General features: G+C 30.9%; 1 protein-coding gene across 2 annotated transcripts in view; it reads right to left on the bottom strand.

Moving 5' to 3' along the window:
- The window catches only part of LOC126866469 (protein cycle), a 96,896-nt gene that overhangs the window by 58,214 nt on the left and 15,941 nt on the right, over window positions 1-22,741 (bottom strand). For both annotated transcript variants that reach the window (XM_050620078.1, XM_050620072.1), the window contains exons 3-4: window positions 8,800-9,234; window positions 1,106-1,177 (exon numbers count right to left, since the gene is read on the bottom strand). In XM_050620078.1, the coding sequence (XP_050476035.1) occupies window positions 1,106-1,177; window positions 8,800-9,234 (507 nt within the window). The remainder of the gene's footprint in view (window positions 1-1,105; window positions 1,178-8,799; window positions 9,235-22,741) is intronic.

The following is a 22,741-nucleotide window of genomic DNA, read 5'->3' as shown; positions in this document are numbered from 1 at the left end:
TGAAGACAGTGATAACGAATCCTCTGACAGTGACGTGATTATGCCAGTCGCAAAGCGTGTAAGGCGTATGATTATACATGAGAGTAGCGAAGAGGAAAGTACGACACGACAATCATGGATTTGGTAAAAAGTAAAAAACACACCGATAGCTTGGAAGTATTCTGAACATCATGGAACAAAAGCATCTGTCTTAAATAATGTAAGCGACGATCCAGGAATACTAGACCTATTCTTTATTACATTTGATAACAAGTTTTGTGAAGTATTGCGACTGTTTACGAGCATCAGTCTGATCTGTTTAGCGCGCGTCGATGTCTACCGCTTGGACCCGAGTTTCGTCGAACTAAATGGAACGGGAAGGGGTTAAAATACATTTTATCGGAATGATGAATTATCGGAATATCGAAATGGAAAATTTAGAGGTTGTCTCTTATAAAACGATAATAGGCAATGAAAGGAATTATTACAGTTTTGTTCAATAGCTCTTGTTCCTAATAAATATCAATATTTATAAAATAATTGATAATAAATATTTGTCTCTTCCATAGAAATTCGTTATTCGATTATCTGAATAGCGATTAACAGAAAATTTAGGGATGGTCCCTTATAAGGATATAATTTTAATATAATCTTAAATCCCCTATAATCTTAAAAGGATAATATAAAATTGCGAAACAAGGAAGGAGTTATTACATTTTTATTCAACAGTTGTCGTGCCTTTTGAATATTAATATTTTTAAAATAAATTAAAATAAATATCTTTAATTGCCTCTTGCATGGAAACAAAATGTGTCGAACAGCGCATGCCATAAGTAACTCGGGTAATGTAGGTTCTACTAAACTTTCACTGGATAGAATGCGCGGATCGTAATAAGGATAGTAACTTTACATAATATTTGCTTCTTTTCTCTCATTTACAACCGCATTAACCGCTTGCATAAGTTATTAGCGATGAAAAGGAATGAGAAGTTAATATTACAAATTATTATATCATTTAGTAATCTATATCGATTAAAGCGAAGCTGGACAAATTTGACTATCTAAATATCTTTCTATTTATGAAATTCGTATAGCTTGTTAGATATTCTTGTTATACTTTACTTACTTTTTGCTATCGTCGTTTGTGCGAACAGATTTGGCATCGTCTCCCGTGTCGTCCAATAAATCACTACTGTCGCTGAAACAGAAAGTGCAACGTTGATTGTAAAAATATCGTTTGAAACTTTTATCAGAAAAGTATGTTGGTGTGTAAATTAATTTCATGGCCTTTTCAAGCCAAATTTAAATTTTTAACAATTTAATTTTAACTATTTAAAAATTTAAAAGTATTTAAAACTATTTAAAAACTATTTTAAACTATTTAAAAATTTAAAAATTTAATTTTAACTATTTAATTATAAAATTCGTTTAACTAAATTACATTAAATTTAATTAGCAAAGTAAATTTTATTGCTTATCTGTTATAAGGCATGTAGTGGTAAAATGATAGATAGTGCTGCTTTAAAATCATTGTAAGATGGAAAATCTTTGAATCTAAATCATCTTCCAAGACAGATAAATGATGACATTGAAATTAATTTATTATCTATTATTATAATTACACGGAGCAAATGGAAAATAAAATATAATAAAATATAAATAAAATATAGTATCCTGATGTATGTTTAATATTAGAATATCAAACATATTAGTATAAGATTTATTGTTACTCTTATACTAGATACATCGTTATTTTAATTAATTAGTGATCATAGGAAAAATTGACTGATTCGGTTTTTAGTTTTGTTTTCACTCTATGAGTGTGAAATAATATAGTGAAATAATAATTGATGAAGACCTACTCGAGTCTTGAGACGTCGAAACACCAGGAAACCAAGTATATACTGAATCAATTTCTTCGGCGTGTACACCTCAAAAGGGGCGTTACCCCTTTTGATGTAAAATTTCACCAAGTTTAGTTTGTGTACAGCTTCGTCGTAGAAACTTCAAGAGGCACGCATAATTTTCATACCTTTATTACGAAGAGTCTTTAATTCGTTTCTAAATACATTATTCTATCTCAAATTATATATTGCTTACAAAATGGAATACATCTTTTGCTTCTAATATATAATTTAATTACACTTGGTCTACATCAAATGAAGTTAAACATGAATTTGGACAATTTCAAAATTGCATAGGTATCTGAACTTAAATTAAAATTTTCCTATACATAAATCGATTTAATTCAATAAGATTCAAGCAAAAGAATAATGTGCAAAGACATTAATGTAGTTTTGTCAAGATATAGAAGATATAAAAGCCCACTATCCAAAAACAAATTTTCATGGTTTATACAAAGTAGCTTATTATAAACATTAGAGTGCAGATAGATATTTCTGCATTTTTTAGTCATTTATAGATGCAGAAATATAAGAAACACGCATAATATACGAAACTATATAAAATACCGAAAATATGGTATTCGTTGTAATACATATTTAGCGACTGAAACAAATCTTTGCTTGGATCCCATTGCTGTAGGTTGTATTTGCAAAAATATGAATCTGTCTAAATATCCACAGTCTGGTTATTATACTGCTATAAATATTTGAATTCCTTCAAGGTCCACAATATCGTATCACCTAAATGAATGAAGAGAAAATAATGAAAAAGAAATTAAACTAATTCATAATAAATCAAACGAATTGCGTTGAAAATAAATTGCAAATGTCGAACGGTGTTGCGTGTGTAATAATGGTGTGTAATTTAATCAAATCTAATCTAATACAAAATAATTGCCTCAAATCCAAAACAAAATATATAACTTCTATGTAGAAGAAATGTTTAATACTATGGGAAGTATTGGAAAATCTAAAACACTGCTGATCAAAAGGAAGCTTTGTTCTGATTTTGTCCAAGGTTTCGACTTCATGGTTCATGAACTCTCTTAAACACGCGAAATTGGATAGATTCCGGTCAGAGGTAGCACAACCGTGCTGGTGACTAAAGGCAATTTCGACTAGCCATATCCCGAGAGACGCAAATCTTCGGTTCTGTTAATGATTAAGTTAACCCTTTGAGCGGGTAACCGACACCTTGATTGGTAATTACTTGGAGTTGCGTTCGTTTAACGGGAATGTCAAAGCGGAAGCAGGAGGGTGAAACAGGCTAGAAAGATGTTTGTAGATGGAAATATCACTCTTGAATACATTTAGGTGGCTTCGTTTCAACGTATTCTCCATGGGTGGCAGGTTAATATGTGTAATAGTTCAATACGCTGTACGACTTCCACTTACGTCTATAGTGAAACTGGCTTCGTACGGAACAAAGTGGTTCTCTTATATTTGATTCTTTTGGGTGTCTTGCTTTGATCATATCAATTCGGTATAATGCTACCAAGGCTTACTATTATGGCGGAAAAATATTATTTTTGTTCCATATTTTCTGAATTCCTCTACAATTTAAAAATTGTATATTCCTTTCCGCGTCATAAAACAATATCTTTTATTTTAAAATCTGAAATTTTAATATCTATGTACATGATTATGAAGTGTATCTAGTGTAAGACATATTTTGTATGAGTTAGATACATTGTTCTATGTTATTTCACTCGATTCCATTAAAGTTTCAATTTCATAACAGTGCGTATGAGACTGATTTGATACAAACGATACAAACGTGGAAAACTAAATTTCGTGTATTTAATGTATCATTTTGAGTCATAGTAGATAGATAAAATCCTTATTATCAACTGTTAAGTAATCAGAACATCTGCAACATTTTATTTGTCGGGTTTTTTCGGGTTGGCGCTAGTTTTAGGGGCACGTTGCGTATCTTCATTAGGACAAGCCATCGTAGTTGTTCAATGGAGATTATATTTACAATTATATGTACAAATGTTGATCTAACAGAGTTTGACAATTAAACGTGCTGATTAGACACTCTAGATGTTAAAGACAATGTTCTTAGGTTCAATAACGAATCCACGGTCAACGGGAAAACTCTTTGTACAATTGAATATATTTTGAAACGCAAAGTGACGTTAGCTGTGACGCACGGTATCTTTCTGACTCACTGACAAGACGATGCGTGCAAACTCTCCAAGGTGATCACAAGAATAAAAGACTGATAAGATCACATTTGTCAATTACATATTGACCGGGGATATCGACAAAATCCCAGGCGCCGTTACTAGGCAGACCCGCGTAGAGCTGACATTGCTCCTGCCCGGAGCTTGTTTGTTAATACAGCGTGTGTCCCTCAATATTGGTACTTCTTCTGTTAGGTAAAAACGTTCGTCCCGTGACCGTGGCTACGTTCGGCGACCAGTTGTGTCACCTCGAGCCCAAGCCCACTGTCGCAAATCTCGGGCAAACATAATCAGATCGTATCTCAACAACTACTTCCAAGTTCTATTATTTAAGTACAGCTATAATGAATAGTTTAGACCAAAGCATTGGGAATGTTCCGAAAATTCCTAAAGAAAGGCCCTTTTTCCCTACATCTTCGACATATCAATACGGTCGATTATAGGATACGACAAATATATGTACTCGGTGGAACAGATGTTCTTAGGAAGCTCCTTATCCTGTAAAATTTTAAAGAGAAATTTCAAGCTTTCTTATCTAATGCATCCAAAGAAATCGCTTCAAAGGAATTTACGTAAAATATTTAATATGAAGAATATATATTGCTATGAATATTTGTAGCCTACTAGTAATCGAAAACATTCAGGGCAATAGCTTGATAAAGATGAACATGCAAAATATACAGGGTGGTTGGTAACTGGTGGTACAAGCGGAAAGGGGGTGATTCTACGCGAAAAAAGAAATCGAAAATATAGAATAAAAATTGTTCGTTCGAGGCTTTGTTTTCGAGAAAATCGACTTTGAATTTTCGCTCGGTACGCGCGCGGTACGTTATAACGGATCTCATTGTAGATCGTTGTCTCGATGGAAAAATTAAAAAAAAAAAGAAAAAAATTAAAAAAAAATTTTTTATTCTATATTTTCGACTTCTTTTTTCGCGTAGAATCACCCCCTTTCCGCTTGTACCACCAGTTACCAACCACCCTGTATATCAGAATCATTGCTTCATTCCAAGAAGATAATAATAAGTAGAGATTCGTAAAACTTACATATTACTACTCCATACGATGCTGGCGTATAATTACGGTAGAAATCCAAATTAGTGAACAAATGAAAATTAATGCTGTTATACAATAATGCAAAAGCTTGTGTAATGAAAATGAGGTAATTATTGAGGATAAGGGCAGCCTTACCGACCTGAACGTTCTTGAAATATGCTGACGAAGTCTTCAAGGTTTCACCTATTCCACCAGCAACACTTGTTCTTGAAAAATATTCCAGGAATAACAATTGCTCACGAAAGTATTGAAAATAGAATAGAGAAAGAAAGAAATAACGAATACAACAGAACTCTCGAAGCTACTGCAATCACAAGAAGCACTCTCGGTATGTGAACGAAGAAAAAAGCCAACTTTGAAGTAAGAAATGAATTATACATATCGAAAAATGATAAAATTAATAGATTGCCAGATAAATTCTACGAGAAATCAAGAAGAAAATCGTCACGTATAATTCTTTAAACGTCCTTTAAATCGATTATTAGAATTTCAAGTTCGTGTTGTAAGTTTAGTACAAAGCATTATAAAAAAGGCACAAATGAACGCCAACGTGATATATCGCCATTGTTAATTATCAGTACAAGGACTGAATCTGTCGAAAATCAGGATCGCGATTAATCAACTATAGGTATGCTTCGACTACCTGATTAATTATTGTATACACTTTAAAACTTTACTTTGCACAGTTACTTTAAAACTCAGAGCTCTAATACGGTATCCTAATCGTTAGATATTAAGTTAGAATAATACTTTCTGGGCGTTTCTGAGGTTGCCGAAAATAAGCGTCGTTTTTCCACGAAAATAAAGCGTAGAACATTTCGATGAACTTATTGACATGTGACGTCCTCGTGGATTTTGACGACACGTTTTTTAAAAGTCGGTGCTCTGAACCTGCTGTATGGCTTACTCTGTACGCATTTGAATTATGAGTGTCGGATTAAGTATGGATCGTTTTTTATTTTCTAACCGCCGTACTATGAGGCAGCGGGGTTAGGCTGCGATCATACAGAGCGCGGTAAACGGTAAGCTGTAAGCGGCAAAATTGGCGTTTGGAGTATTGACACTGGCTGTGCCATTACTTGTTTTGCCGCTTACGGATTTTGGCAATTAAAACCTTTGTCGGCGAAATGTTCATAAGGCGAAATTTTCAAAACCCCAAAAAATGTTCATCTCCGTGAAAAATGACTCGCATTTTCGGCTTTAGCTACCTATGTGAAAAGACACGTTTAGACACTACACTTTAGAGACACTATACTTTATCCAAAATTAGCATTAATTACAAAAGTTATTTACCTTAAGCATATTATTAATTTTTTTTTCGGGATTAATACTTATTCTTATAGTTACGCTCTCTTTTGTTAAATTTTTGTTTATTCTTTTTAACAAATCGTCGAAAATAGATATCGATAAGAACGTGATCGAGACCCAATCGATACCTATTTTTTACAATAGGATGTACTAAATATCTTCTGTTAATCCTTTTCTATGACGATGACAATACCAAAGTATAATAAAAGACATATTCGCGTTCATTTTGTCAAACTGCAAATAGTAATAGACAAATGAACAAAGGAAGTAAGGATACGCGAGAGAGTTGGATTTTCGGTGAAGATACGGAATTATACGAACGTTGCTTTTGGCCGTTTTACCGATTCGGCAAAAGTACCGATCAGTCAAGAGACTGCACCGTCTGAGCTCGAATATCTTTCATATTGTAACATACTTTGTGCCATATAACATTGCTATGTAGTCATATTGCATAACTTTGTCTTCCTTTATTATTAACCTAACTAAAATTCCTCTTATTCCCATAGTTCAGATTATGAAGCAATATGAAAATTTTTATCTTTATCGATAAAAAATAATACGTTTGAAAAGTTCGTTTTGAAATATCATTTTCCTATTTTTATTGAAAATTACATATTTTTCTCTCGTATAGCATATAAAATCTTATTATACTTATTGTTAGATCAACCAATTATGTGTATAATGATGTAAATTTAAAACATATTTTATATATACATGTCTTTACTTTGAACAATCAAGTAACATTAAGTGCATTTTCTGTAATAAAGTAATAAAAACAATCGAAGAATAAACGAAACCATGAATAAATAATTCTGTCTTATTTCGAAATTCGATACTAAACAAAGCGTTTTGTCGCCGTGTTGAACATTTAAGGAATATTAAGGATATTAACAACGCTAATCAAGTTAAGCTAACAAAACAACTAAACTAATACATACTACTCGTTTTTTGCAAAACGCTGTGCATGTATCACTTATTTTCAAAAGCCTAACATTTTCAAATCTGTCAGCTTATTTCTTTCTTTAATTATTTCGTGCCAAACACTTTTTTCACAATTGAATTATCATACGTATTGTTAGCAAAATTCTATAAGACAAAAATTACAAATTACTAATATTAACAAACTTCGTTACATAACATTAACAATGGTAATTTTACAAGTAAGTTTCATAAATTGCAAATTATCTGATTTTTTATTTGTCGAAAAGTTATACAATTGTAAAGAAGAAATTTGTAACCTGTAACTTATAATTTGTTAATTTACTAATTATTAGTGGGTGAATTATTATTGTGAATGTCCAAATCAGGAAATCAATCAAAATGAACTCATCATATTTTCCCCACGTATTTCCCCTCATATTCAAATCATAATAAATAAAAAGTGATAAAAGTGGAATAAATAAAAAGTGATACCCGTATATGTCTATGAAAATTGGAGGATTAACCTGTTAATCAGGAAAGACGGGTTAACTCGTCACTTAGATTTTTAATCTTTACGATACAATAATTTCATTATTTATAGATCTTCTATTTTTTAATAATTTTGGTTATTTTTCCATTATCTAAAATTTTTGTCTCTAACTCAAATAGCCAACTGTTAGACAATGTTAGCCTACTCAGTATCAGTTCCCTTTAAAAGTCAATATGTAATTACATCGTGCTTATATTTCAAAGAAGTCGTTAAAATTAACCCGCCTTTATTCGCTTTCAATCCTAAAATTATAGAAGTTTCTGGTTAGGAAATTACTCGACTAACAGGTTAATCCATCATAATAGACACACTATACTACAGATATTTAAAAGCTCCGCTCCCCAGAGGAAAAGCTCCGCTCCCCAGAGGCTTAAACCCAAAAGCCGCATCATACAACAAAAAATGTAAAGCGCCGACACATAATACAGCATGGCTACGTCGTACCGCCGCGTATCGGTACCTTTGCCTAACATACATTACAAAAATTCATGTTTATTGTGAATAATGTACTTAAAATCTGTATTTTCTGGACTCAATAAACTCCCTTGTAAAAAAAAAATACTACAGATATTTATGTGTATCGATGTTTTTGTGGACATAACTAAAGAAATGGAACCCAAGCAAAGTTTTGTCTCACCTACTAAATACTACTACGAGTATTTTATTTTCGATATTTTATGTATTTCTGCAGATTATATGGATTCGGATTAAATGGACTAAAACTTATTATGGATTATATGGATTCGGATTAAAAAGATTATACGGACGGATATACTATGGATTATAGGGATTATACGGATGTAATTTTGCATCTTTAAATTTCCCATTTCACAAATGCATAAAAATTCGCTAAATCCAGTCTAATAAAAATGAACGAAATCGATTAACTTACTGGCAGGAGAGCTTCCGTTTTCTGGAAACGGCGACGAATTCATCGGAAGTATCGGTGGTATTTGGTCCATGGCTAGGAGTGGTGGATGCGCTGCGTTGATGATGATGCTGATGATGGTGGTGGTGACGGTGGTAGTGATGGCCGGGGGCGGGTGCCTGGTCGGGGACCATCGTCGAGGGTGTCTCCATGTGCTGGGGCGGTTCAGCCCCCGTTACGATCTGCGGGGTGGTGTCGTTGGAGGTGGTGGTGGTAGTGGTGATGGTAATGGTGGTAACGCCAGTGGTGCTGGGGGTGGCGGTAGTTGTGTTGTTGCTGTTGCTGGCGGGGGTTGGAGTCAGGCTGAGACCTTCGCCACCCCCCGCCGAGGCGGTGGTTACTTCTCCCACCCCCGATCCCGTACCTATGTCGCCGAAGTAAACCGTGGAACACGAACTTCTGGAAAAACGATAAATCTCAGATTCATTTTATATTCTTTGCTAAGATATCGTTAGTTTTATTTGCTTGGAACATATTCATCCAACGCTCAATGAAATGAGCGTGGAAAAAACTGACACCGATAAAAGCTTGGATTTTTGTTTTAATTACAAGTTTAACGTTACATGCACCTTCCAAGCGTATTTGGTGACTACGGTGAGAATAATCAGCAGAACACACTATAATCAGTTGTAAAATCCAATATCATTTAGAAAAGTTAGAACCTTTTCTTTGCAGTATGTTTACTAAATTTGGTAAGTCATATTTCGTGTTCTTTGCGCTTAATACCTTATAAAGTTCATTTTGATATCGTTTCATCTCAATAAATTAAGTGGCTCCTTGTTTACATTCACCATACGTAGTATTTGTTTGACATACATCTTTTCTCAAGGTTACGCACACACGAAGATCTAATAATGTATTGTAAAAGCCGAGCGACTTTGTAAATACAAGCCTGAGTATTCTCTCTTCGTATTTTCGGTTTTTCTTTTAATTAGGTCGTGAATGTTTATTTAAATTTATAGTTTTATAGTAGTAAGTAAAGAAATAAAACGTAAAGTAAAATAAAAAATAAAAGTAAAACAAATAATAAAAGAATAGAAAATTCATTCATCTATTAGATATAGTAATGTATATTGTAATGTATATTATAATGCATAATATTTTGAATATTTTATATAGTTGCGTATATTATATACATTCTATGTATCTTTATATTGAAATTGTTGATAACTGAATATATGTTTACGCATACGCATAGTGAAAAGCAAATAAACAGACAACAGTTTATTTTCGTCTAAAACACATAGCTAAAAGCTTACGTTCTGTATGAGACTAGTTAGTATACAGGTATTGGATAATACGAAACATCGCATCGTTTCAAAAGTATTTTTATGCTAACCACGATTTCCTGTTTATTTCGAATTTAAAATAGTTTTAAAATAGCGAGAAATGTTACGAGTCACTGCAATATGCTTGCACCTAAATAATTCTTTTATGGATTCATATTTACATTTTAAATTATAAATGTGATAGGATGTTTCCCCGTTTACACCGATGATAATGGAAAGTACATTGCATATGAATATTGCAGATAATGATTGTATGTTCACTTCTAGAAATTCCACTGCAGTCGATGACCTGTGACCCTTCATTATGTTTCTTTCAATTCTTCGAGCCTAAAACTTGAACTACAGTAGACGCAAGACGCAAGATAAGATATAGGCTACGTTTCAGCGAGTATGATAGTGTGCTCCATGTGGGTACTTATCTACCTATTTTTATATTTGTATATTTTCCAATTAATAAAGCAAAGAAGCTTTATTAATTAAGGTTGAGATGATTTGTATTAAGTTTTGGAAAAGAGCTCAATGTTTACAGCTATTTGTTTCTCCGCAAAGATAAATAATAACAAATGAATTTGTTGAAAATGACAACGTGAGTTCGTGCTCGCTATCCATTTGCAGATGCGTTAGTTATAAGAAATAGTAACTAGAAGATAATCCTAGTTACAATCGATAGGCTTAAGATGCTTTTTCGTTTTTATCCCTAGTTTTTGTAAGCGCATGCAATAAAGGTTTTTTTCGCTCACAACGGTGTGATAGATTAATCCATTCAATAAAATAATAACTATTCTGATCTTACCTCTGAGTATAGAAATAAGAACAAGGTTATGTAAAAATACAATTTTTGAATCAATATAAGATTGATTAAATTTTTTAAAATGCTTTTAATTATATAGTAATCTACAGTGGTATATAACTTTTCTATTTGCATATAAATTTCATAAAATTTACATATAAGTTATATGAGGTTTGTCGAAAATAACAACGTGAGTTCGTGCTCGCCACCCATGCGCATCGCCAGATGCGTTAGTTATAAAAAATAGTAACTAGAAGATAATCCTAGTTACGATCGATAGATTTAATCGATAGGCTTAAGATGCTTTTTTGTTTTTATCCCTAGTTTTGTAAGTGCGTGCAATAAAGGTTTTTTTCGCTCACAACGGTGTGATAGATTAATCCATTCAATAAAATAATAACTATTCTGATCTTACCTCTGAGTATAGAAATAAGAACAAGGTTATGTAAAAATACAATTTTTGAATCAATATAAGATTGACTAAATTTTTTAAAATGTTTTTAATTATATAGTAATCTACAGTAGTATATAACTTTTCTATTTGCATATAAATTTCATAAAATTTATATATAAGTTATATGAGGTTTGTCGAAAATGACAACGTGAGTTCGTGCTCGCTATCCATTTGCAGATGCGTTAGTTATAAGAAATAGTAACTAGAAGATAATCCTAGTTACAATCGATAGGCTTAAGATGCTTTTCCGTTTTTATCCCTAGTTTTTGTAAGCGCGTGCAATAAAGGTTTTTTTCGCTCACAACGGTGTGATAGATTAATCCATTCAATAAAATAATAACTATTGTGACCCTACCTCTGAGATTAGAAATAACTACAAAATTTATAGAGAATGCTATTAAGTATACTTATAGATAAGTATGCTAATATATACTTTGTACAGAATGATTTAAAATGAAAGGCATTTTACAACTGAAAAATACAGAAACTTAAAATTTTCTGGACAGCTCCGAGATTTAATTTAGGCTGCAGTTATTATTTTATGCAGTCACCTTTAGTTTCAGGCATAGTATACAGGGTGGTTGGTAACTGGCAGTACAAGCGGAAAGGGGGTGATTCTACGCGAAAAAAGAAGTCAAAAATATAGAATAAAAATTTTTCGTTCGAGGCTTTGTTTTCGAGAAAATCGACTTTAAATTTTCGCTCGGTACGCGTGCGGTACGTTATAACGGATCTCACTGTAGATCGTTGTCTCAATGGAAAAATTAAAAAAAAAATTAAAAAAAAATGTTTATTCTATATTTTCGACCTCTTTTTTCATGTAGAAAACCCCCTTTCCGTTTATACCACCAGTTACCAACCAACCTGTATATCCTAATTGGCATACTCTTTACCAATGTTTGTCCAAATATTTCTTCAGTTTGGCTGCGCTCTTCCCAACATTGATTCAAATTTGAAGCACGGTTGTTAAAATCAGTTGTGGACTTTTTCAAGAAATCTTACAGATGTCTAAGTAGTTTAAATTGAGAGATTGAAAAGGTCATTTATCAGGTTCAAATCATAATATTGTCTTATTCGAATTTGACAGTGGGTTTAACATATCTCCATTGCAATTACGCCCGTTCTCTATGGTTTTGCTCGTCCTTTTAAGTCCGCATTTCTCAATACGTGTAGAATTGTTTTTGCACTCACGTCGATCATTTTGTATCTGTACGACACTATCAGCTTCGAATAGCTCACAAAGTATCGTGCTCTCGCAGTGTTGAATAATTTCTTCCTTAGACTTTTAGATTTCTTTAGTTTTGATATTTTATCAACAACACGATAGAATTTTATTATAATCATATAATAGGATGGTCTTTCCTTAAGAGATTCAATGATCGTTTTTTCGATTTTTATGAGACTGGTTTCATTCTATACTATGAAAGTTTATTTAGTAAATTCATAATAGGTTACAAGAACAAATACGTTAATACGAATAAATACGTTACGAACGTAAATGTTTATCTGCGGAACATAAATTTGTGAATGTGTTATTAAAAAATTATAACGACAGTACAAAATAATAATCAATCAGTTTTCGTTTACATATAGTGATTAAACGAACGTTGCTCTCATTAGTGAATAAATCGGGAAAATCATTTCCTGGCTATCGAGATCGCCAACCAAGTATTACGCCGTCGAATTTTTAATCGTGGGAAAATTTAACAGAGCGAAATGACGCAATAAGAATTAACACAAGAATTTCGTAATGCATTCACTGAAATTAGTAGAAGTGAAGTTCAATACTTTAAAATGAAATTAATATAAATGTCGCCAATCTGTGTCTATCGTAGTTTATTACTAACTAGCTTTTATCTCGTAGTTTTTTCTTATTTTAATATGTGAAACAAACTATAACATTCTAATTAATATGAATTACAAGGTAAAACATTTTTGTAAAACAATCTTGGAAGAATAGAAGAAAGAGAGTAACATTTCTATAATAATTTCTGTTCTATCATACGATAAAATAATTGTGTATATTTCTGACTAAAAAGATTTTTTCTTGATTAGTTATCATAGTATAATAGAAAAAGGTAACTAACAGTGTTTTGAATATTTTCATAATCAATCAGATACGAATGACCAGCCCAGTATAGTGGAGAAGGAATCCAGGCATCAAGTATTTGAATCGTTTGATTAATGCAGCTTTTGCATCGATAAGCGATAATGCAAACTGGTTTTTCGTTTCTTACATACGATTTTTTTATGTTAAGCCTCGATCGGTTGACAACGGTATACAAGTTCTGTCGTTCAAAATAAATGATCGTTTACCTAAGGAAAATTACGATAACGCTACTGCAGGAACTATGATGAAACATGTCCCTTCATACAGAAAATTTATATTGATTTATGTCTTTTTATATTATTCACTGATGTTTACATTTTATTTGTTTATTAGGTTTATCTTTCAAGCGTGTTTTCTCTAGTTGTCTTAAATTATGTAAACATGTTTAAATCGTGTTGATAATTATCAATAACTATGTCAATAATGACTTGTATAACTATTTTGTATACTAATAATTGAACAGAGTAGGTGAAAAATTGAATTATCAATATATTTCAAGTATTTCTAACGCTCATAAGTAATGCTGTTATTCCGATAGCAATATGTGCTAGTATTCTAATAGCAATTATAATGCTAAATAATTATATAATAATATAAATATTAATATAAATTAATATAATTACTATATTAATAATTAATATAATTATATATTATAAAATATATAATTATATAATAATATGATGCAAAAATAATATTAATAATAATGCCATAATTTACTGAAATTTTATCGAAATACAAAAAAGCATCGTAACGATAGAATTGTTAATAACGTTTCGTGATTGCATAATTTCTGACCTTAATGTTGGACAATCGTGACAGTATCAGAGAAACAAAAAATAACTGTGACAGTAATTATTCATAGTAACCTTTCAATAAATTATGACAACGAATATATAAATGATTTTTGCTCCTTTTGCTTATCATGTACGAATTTCAATCCAAGGTGTACAAGTCAAACGTACACAAATTAAAAATTCGACGTGTTGTGATTAAATAATCAATTTTTTCTATATTTAAAATATCTACGCCATGCAAGTATTGAAGCACAAGTATAACGTATTAAATATTTCAAAAATATTTCAAAAATTTGCGAATTATCAAACTGAATTAGATCGATATGTTTAATATGTTGATCAAAATCTCACAATAATAACATAAAATATAAAAAATTAATATATTACAAATACATTATAGTAATTAACGTTCTGAATATGAAAAATAAAGCCCAGCTCGCAAATTATTAAATTTCTTATTTAGATCAATGCATCGGATAATATTAACTGAAATTTGATGGAGAAATCAATCATTATTACCAGTAAATCGTGGCAACCGAGTCTTAGAGTCTTTCAGGACAGAATTCAGTGAAAGAATTTAACGTACCAATCTTGTTAGCAATTACCGATCTGGTTGCAGATCACTTATACCTATTCCTAGGTTCGCATATTTTTTTATCGACAATATCGACGTATTTCCTTATACTGTTTCATTCATGCTTCACTGGACACCAATCTTTTCTGCACACGCATAATCTCAAAGTTTCTCAATACACGTTTAGGTGGCGAATCACGTACATGTAACACGAAAATATGCGGGAACAGTTTTTTCGAATATTACTGTTAACGTGAAATTTATGTTTTGCGGCGAGTCGAATAATTACAATGCAATTGAATTACTTAAGATGTCATGACGTTGTGAAATTGCAACGTTGGTATGTCTTTCTGACATGCAACGTGATAAGCGTATATTATATAATTTACTCGATACTTTAAAATTAGTGCGACTAATTATTGGCGAAATTTATGATATTATCTTTGAGGTATATTTAACGATAACGACGGTTGCAATAATAGGCAGAGTATTAAAATGTTGTCTATTTTGTCAGTAGTAGCAGGGATATCAAAATTTAACATTTTAGACATTATGAAAAATAAACGCCGAAAAAGAAAGTTTCCGTATGCTGTATATTGATTATTGCTTCATTTCTTTATATATTTTTACATACATTTATTGCTTATTTCTCTGTAGTCACAAGAAAAGAGGGACGAATCTAATAATCATTATTTCTTGATCTTTTATTTTTCATACCTATTCAGTTTTTTTAATTCTAAACGTAAATGGGGGGGGGGGAGGGGGGAATGAAAAATAATTTTGTTAATTAAGATAGTAATCACTATAAGCGTTGGAGTAATATATTTTAGTGTTTAGAGTTGCCGTGAATTGTAATTTATAAACTTTTGAAATAATTAAAGCTATAAGCGTAGAATATTGTTTGTTCGTATCGAATACCTTTGCTTATGACACTTCTTTCTTTTTTTCGAAACCTGCTATATTCTTTGGGCCATTTTTGACCAAATTGCGTTCTTTAGTGTTAAAAAATTTATTATATTTAAGGGCGATATGAAGGAGTATATATGCGTGTGTGATTTCTTGGTGCAATTTTATGCACAGGTCTTTCTTCAAGTACCAAAAGTGTTCTCGTTTATCGAAACACGAACAGGATTGAAATATAAAAATTCGGACACCGTAACAGGTTTTTTAATTTTCTGACTATAAGTAATTTCCTTCCTTTATCGCGATATGAAACAATAAAATTGGAATGAAAATATGATGCAGAAATATGATCATCTTAAATGTTAATAAAGTTAAAATCCAAACTATTTTTTTCTAAATATTTCTACATTATTAGAATATTATCACGATATTATTAGCTCTTTAATTAAATTTTTAATTTACAAGTTTCAAGAACAAGCTGGTGACAATTCTTTCCACGTAGTCATAAAAAAAGACGTGACGAAGGTCGGCCACGTATCTACGTCGGCAGTGTAAGAGTAGTTCCGTATATTATGATGTAACCTACACGATTAGCGTAATTCTATTTATTCATAGATACGTCAGTGCACGCGACGTTCCTGGTATCACACTATCCGCTTTTGCACGACGGCAAAAGTTGCACGCGATATTTCCTCAAGTTCTATGTCCGCGCACCAGACATTTTCTCACTTAAGAGGCAAGGCATTAAATTTCCTTGAAATAAAAGTTGCTAATATCTGGATACAAAATTTTCAAATTAATAATTATCGTATTATTGATAACGAACTTATATTTTAATGTCTTTTTATTATTTTAGATGATAAAAGAATGATAAATTGCGCAATTTAAATATGCCAAGACATTTATGCAATTGGAGATTAATACAATGTATTATAGTTATTATTGGACTGTGGATGAATATAAATTTATGATAAATTTAAATATGCAAAAATATACAAAATACGTGTAACATGTAAGAACATACGATCATCCAAAGTATATAAAACAATATTTGTGGGTAAATTTTCGCTGTCCAGTTATTATTTGCTTCAGTATATCTACTTTTTCAGAAGTTTTTTATTTGTATTTCCTGGAATTCAAAAACTTAGTAGTGCGACTCAACTTGTATTTTATGAATTTATGGAACTAATTTAAAGAAACGCAGTGATATATTTCACTGCGCTGATTACGAATGCCCACAGACATAATATTAATATTAATTGGTATTCTTCTGAATATTAAAATTATGACTCCCAGAAAATCTTAAGAAACAACCGAGTATCAGGTACTTGTAATTCATAATACAAAATTTCATTTGCTTTATGTTTACGAATTTTTCTGTGCATTTACGTATATGTACGTATATTTTAATGTAATTTATTTCTAAATTTCTTTCTTTTAAAATAAGCCTTTGTTTTAAAAATATGTATACACGTTTTATTATAAAAATAAAACTTTTCAATTCTTTAATTATCTAACCTTTCACTAAAGCAAATCATGAAATATAAAAATAACTAATCACACCATCACCATCTTTGTTCTACAAATAAATTGTCTACAAATAAATTATTTACTTCTTACGTCCTGTATACAAACATTTTTTGATAAAACTTTAGATCTTGTGGAATGAAATTTAAGAAAATTTATTTGCGCGACAAAGATGCTGATAATATGATTAGTTATTTTTACATTCTACGATTTACTTTAGTGAAAGATTAGATAATTAGAAATTTGCAAAAGCTTCATTTTTGCAATAAAACATTTCAATAGAAGTATGATTTTGTATTTTAATATCCCAATGTAGATCATTACAAAGTTGCGTTATTTCTGTGACAAATAATGAACCTTTTAATAGACTCGATGGAATAACGATATATTCAATGGCAAATAATAAAATTATGCGAAATTCATTAAATTTTATAAATGTCATAAAAATACTGATAAACATAAATTCAGAATAAAGGAAGCCCTAAGTCATGCCCCAAAGAGTTAGCTCCGCAGTTACGATATCGATTTATTGTAATCTCGAATTCCTATCGACAGAATATTCAATTGAGTATATCTCTTGCACGTCATCACGGATTAGAAAATATGCACGTACGATCTGTTACATAACTTCACGAAGATTGCGGGAAGACTGTAACACGAAGGTATATATTTCATTCGTGTTTTTCCTGCTGGTAAACTCCATCAAGAATATATACTTTAAGATATTCGATAAATTTATTGTCTTACTAACGATTACTTTTTAACTTATATTCCTTTTCTACAACTTCGTTTCTTTATTTTTGTTTCACGGATTATCGAACGGCATGCAAAATGATTTACGAAAACATTTGAAAGTATTTGAATCTATCGTTAAAAATTTGTATGAACGTATTATCTGATGGATAATAAATTTCGATGAATGTATCCTCTATCGAATGATATTTATGCAACATTTATGTGTTATGACGTTTATGCACATTCATATTTTTCTGAATGATTACTGATGATAAGAGTTACTAATTACTGATTGATTAAAACAATAGGAACCCGCGTATAAACCATTGTTTGACTTACAAAATATTATAACGAGTACTATACTCGATACTCTATTTTGTATAGCAATGAGAGATAATTATCGTGATTATATTGGTAAAATGTGCAACCGATTAAAATATGCATATAGAAGTTACAAGTTATTCACTGCAAATATTCACTGATAATTAGTGAAAAATTAATACACGGTATTCAAATAATAGTAATCACTAGCATACAATAAATGTCAAAAGTCTGATGATCCCATTAAATGTGGAGACTTATTGATATAATGGACAATTGAGTGTTTAAAACTTTGGTAATTTCCATGAAATATATACAGGGTGGTTGGTAACTGGTGGTACAAGCGGAAAGGGGGTGATTCTACGCGAAAAAAGAAGTCGAAAATATAGAATACAAATTTTTCGTTTGTGGCTTTGTTTTCGAGAAAATCGACTTTGAATTTTCGCTCGGTACGCGTGCACTTTATCGCGTCTCGTTATAACAGATCTCACTGTAGATCGTTGTCTCGATGGAAAAATAAAAAAAAATTGAAAGAAAATGTTTATTCTGTATAACAAGAGGGCACATCTTCTAGAACAGACAATCTTCTAAGGTGGGCTCTATGCTCGTGCTGTAAAGCATATGCAGCTTCTCTTAATGTAGTTAAAGTGTTAAAACAAGAGAGATGTATATACTTATATAAATATATGTAGTTTGAAACTCAAAATATTTTGTATGAGACTTATAATATTATACATATATTTGTCATAAAAATTCATTCAAATAAACTGAACATTTTTTCATATACGTTTTTCTGCATTTTTGCATTAATAACATGTTTATTTTAGAAATGGTTTAATTTCAATATTTGTGGAAATTTAAATATAAATTGTGTTGGTTATATTAAATTAAGAAATTTTTCATTTTTCATTTACTAATAAGAGTGTAATGTCGAGATAGATATTAATAATAAATCTCATATTTCGTTTATTAAATCTAAAGCAGTATATTTACGTCATATAGCTTGATTAAGTCTTGACAGACTTACAGAGTTAATTACTGTCTACCAACTAATGTATTACATAATGAGAAACTTGAATTTATTAATTTTAAAACAGTTATAAAAAACCGGATAATTCCACATAATTATGCTGCATTAAATCTTGAAGTTTGGAGTGCAGCAGTAAATAGGATGAAACATGTTATCATTTTGAGTAACATTTTCGTTTACAAAATAAACACAGTGGTAGTTGTGTCCTTTTTATTTGCATATTATTACCTATTACGGTACTATATTAATATTATCACACAGACAGAGAAACGTCATGATGCAGACAGTTTTTACAATTATGTAATGTTGAGTGTATATATATACACATTCACTTCACAATAATATAAGTATCAATGATAGAAAATATTTTTTGTACTTGTTTTTGTTTTTGCTGAGAAAAGTTAAGTTGGCATGATCGCTAGTTATTATAAGCTAAGTTCGTACGACTTCTAACGACGCTCTTTTGTCTTAGAAGTCGACCACGTGTTAATAGACTAAGTGTGTCCTGTGCGTTAAGACGTGTTGTACGAGGCGGAGAAATATAGAAAGAGAAATCGAATCTGTGTGAATCGATTAATTATCAACCCCAAACCTACATCAATTAACAGTTTTGACAATCTTCAGATAAGTATAATTATAATCTGTAAACGAATATAATTACAAATTTTATAAAAAAGTTAGTTATACATCTTTCAAATTGTGGTTTTTAACAAAATTTCTTTCTTACTCTGTTGTAGAATTAGTTAAATATTAAATTTAATGCTTACTGGATAAGTATTTTTTTCAATTATTAAACAAATTATAATCTTAATTTATTTCACGTTACATAATATGGTATATAATAACGAATACACCATAATATGGCAAAGATGATCATATGTAAAGTTTGGTGAAAATTATTCGTGACATTTATTGTGAAAACTATTCCAAATTGCTTCAAATTAACAAAATTGTCTTCTTCATTTTAATAAAATTGTATAGGCCAAACTTTTGTGCAATCTTTGTACAATCTTTTAAATCTGATTTTCACACATTTTGCAACTTCTCCTTTAAGAATTATCACTTTTTAACAAGCTGTATTCTTCTGTGAATTAATCTTTGACGAAAATACATTCATATAATTGCAAAATATAAAATTTCCATTTTCCTTTATTTTTTCTTTATGTTCATCTAGATCGCAAGTGTAGCATAGTCTTATTGCTAAGAAATCCTCTTTTATAATTTGAGAAATATAAATTTTTTGCGTTTAAATCAATAGATTCCTTTCGAAACTTGTTTCCTTAACGTTTCTGCATTTTCACAATCAACACACACGTGCATCAAGTAAAAAAGGAAACATAGAGAAAAATGAAGATGCAATCGCGTCTTCATTTGCTATCTCTGCCATTTACCTTTCAACAACATTTGAACTATCTTACCAAGTCTGTCCGATCTTCGCTTTAATACCACATGATTATCATCCATTCCGATGACTAATTATACGAAGTGAAATGCGTCTTGAAGGACGTGGAGAATCAAACGGTAAAAATGAATTTCTTCATCCCTGACGAAAAACGAAACGATCGAATCCGGATTAATCGTACAACAATCGATAATAAAAGGTCACATTGCTTATATCGTCCAAGTCCGTTAGTTCTATCTAATACTTTTTCATGTTCAGGATATGTAGAAATAGGCGAAGTTCTTCATGCTTCTTATTTCTTCGGTAAAATTATATCGAACAGCCTGTTAGAACGTAATGATTAAGTGAAATTGATTGGAGAAAAGCAAAGCTACCATAAAGACAGCGATGAAACTTCAGTTTTCTTCAATATCGAAATAGTAGCTAGAATATCCGAGCTATTTCTAAGAAAGGCAGATCTGTGGTCGAAGGAACAAGAAACAAGTTACGAACGGTTTCTTTATATTTTTGAATAGTAACGAACATTTTGTATCTTGATTTATTGCAAAATTAAAGTTTTTTTTTATTTAATATTTCACATTCACAATTTGTCCAATTTGGATATTTGGTAGAATTTTTTAGCTGTTTGATTATCATGTGTACCGTCTTCTTGTTTGTTAGGTTATATCCTTTATGGCAAAATTAAAGTAAAACAAAGTAAAGCAAAGGCAAAGTAGGTACAATATTCCTTTAGAAAGTCAGGTTTAGTCGATCACAAAGATTCGGACACTGTATAATTGTAATTTTAAAGCTCTATATTTTCAGCAAATGAAAAAGGACCAACAAAAATATATTACATCATGTTATACTACACTGTACGTAGGTAACAGTAGAAAAGAGCTTTTGAATTATTATTTATTGTCGCTTAAATATTAAAAGAAACACTGAAGAAGAGATATTTCGTATTTCACGAAAAGTTTCGATTTCTAATATTAATTATACGCATAAAACTGAAACTAACAACGGTTATTCACGAAAGTTTAATATTTAGTTGGGTAGCTCATATGTTTGATGACATAGCGTAAACGTTTTAGCGTAATGGAAATAAATTTTTTTATATAATTGACATTGATATGTTTTTATATTACATTCCTCTTACAAATGTATTTTTAATTATTCTTCAATATACCCGCTGTTTTACGGTTTGACTTTTTCTCTCCGTTGTGAAATATCAGTAATTGTCGCATTTCAAAACTTGTATATCGGCTTTCGCTACTCATTCCGAACAAATCTTTAATGAAGCTAATGCATAGTTGCAATCTGAGCTCAGGCTTGAACCAAGTACTTTTTACAAACGTTGTATACAAACAGTGGCAATGCTTAGTGGAGAGTTAAACTAAGAAGTTCCTCCAGGTATATCTTGTATTAAATTTCGAAACTTTTTCTAGCATAAGAATTCGCTCTTTGTCGATATTTCTTTCAATATTTAGACAATAACAAATAATAACACAGAAGTTTTCTTTCACTGTTAGCTATGTAATGAAGTGTAACATAGTGTAATATATGTTTGTACATTTACTGTAGATATAGAGCTTAGAAATTGAAATCGTACACTGATCAAATATTCTTGACACCGACTGCACGTACTTACGCCCTTTAAACAAAATGTGATAGAGATAAACAAAAAAGAAGAAGATTGTAATGTAAAACATTAGGTTGATGCATTTCAAATGTCGTTTGTCCGAAGGCTAAGTTTAACAAGACAATACAAGACTATCATCAATGGTTATGGATCACATGGAAGAAGAAGTAGAAGTGTGTTATAAATTATCTTCATACGTTAAATATTGCGAAGATTTATAATAAAAATATCAGAAACTTACTACCAATTATTATGAATTATCATAATATTCGTGTAATCTTCTAATATGAGTTTAAATTTGGTAAAAATGAATGGAAATAAAATTTAATGAAATATCAATTTAACGGTTGCGAGAA

The sequence above is a fragment of the Bombus huntii genome, chromosome 1 (genome assembly GCF_024542735.1).
Source record: "Bombus huntii isolate Logan2020A chromosome 1, iyBomHunt1.1, whole genome shotgun sequence".
Lineage (NCBI taxonomy): Eukaryota > Metazoa > Arthropoda > Insecta > Hymenoptera > Apidae > Bombus > Bombus huntii.
The sequence above is the reverse complement of the archived record's forward strand: the minus strand, read 5'-3'. Positions and strand labels throughout refer to the sequence as shown.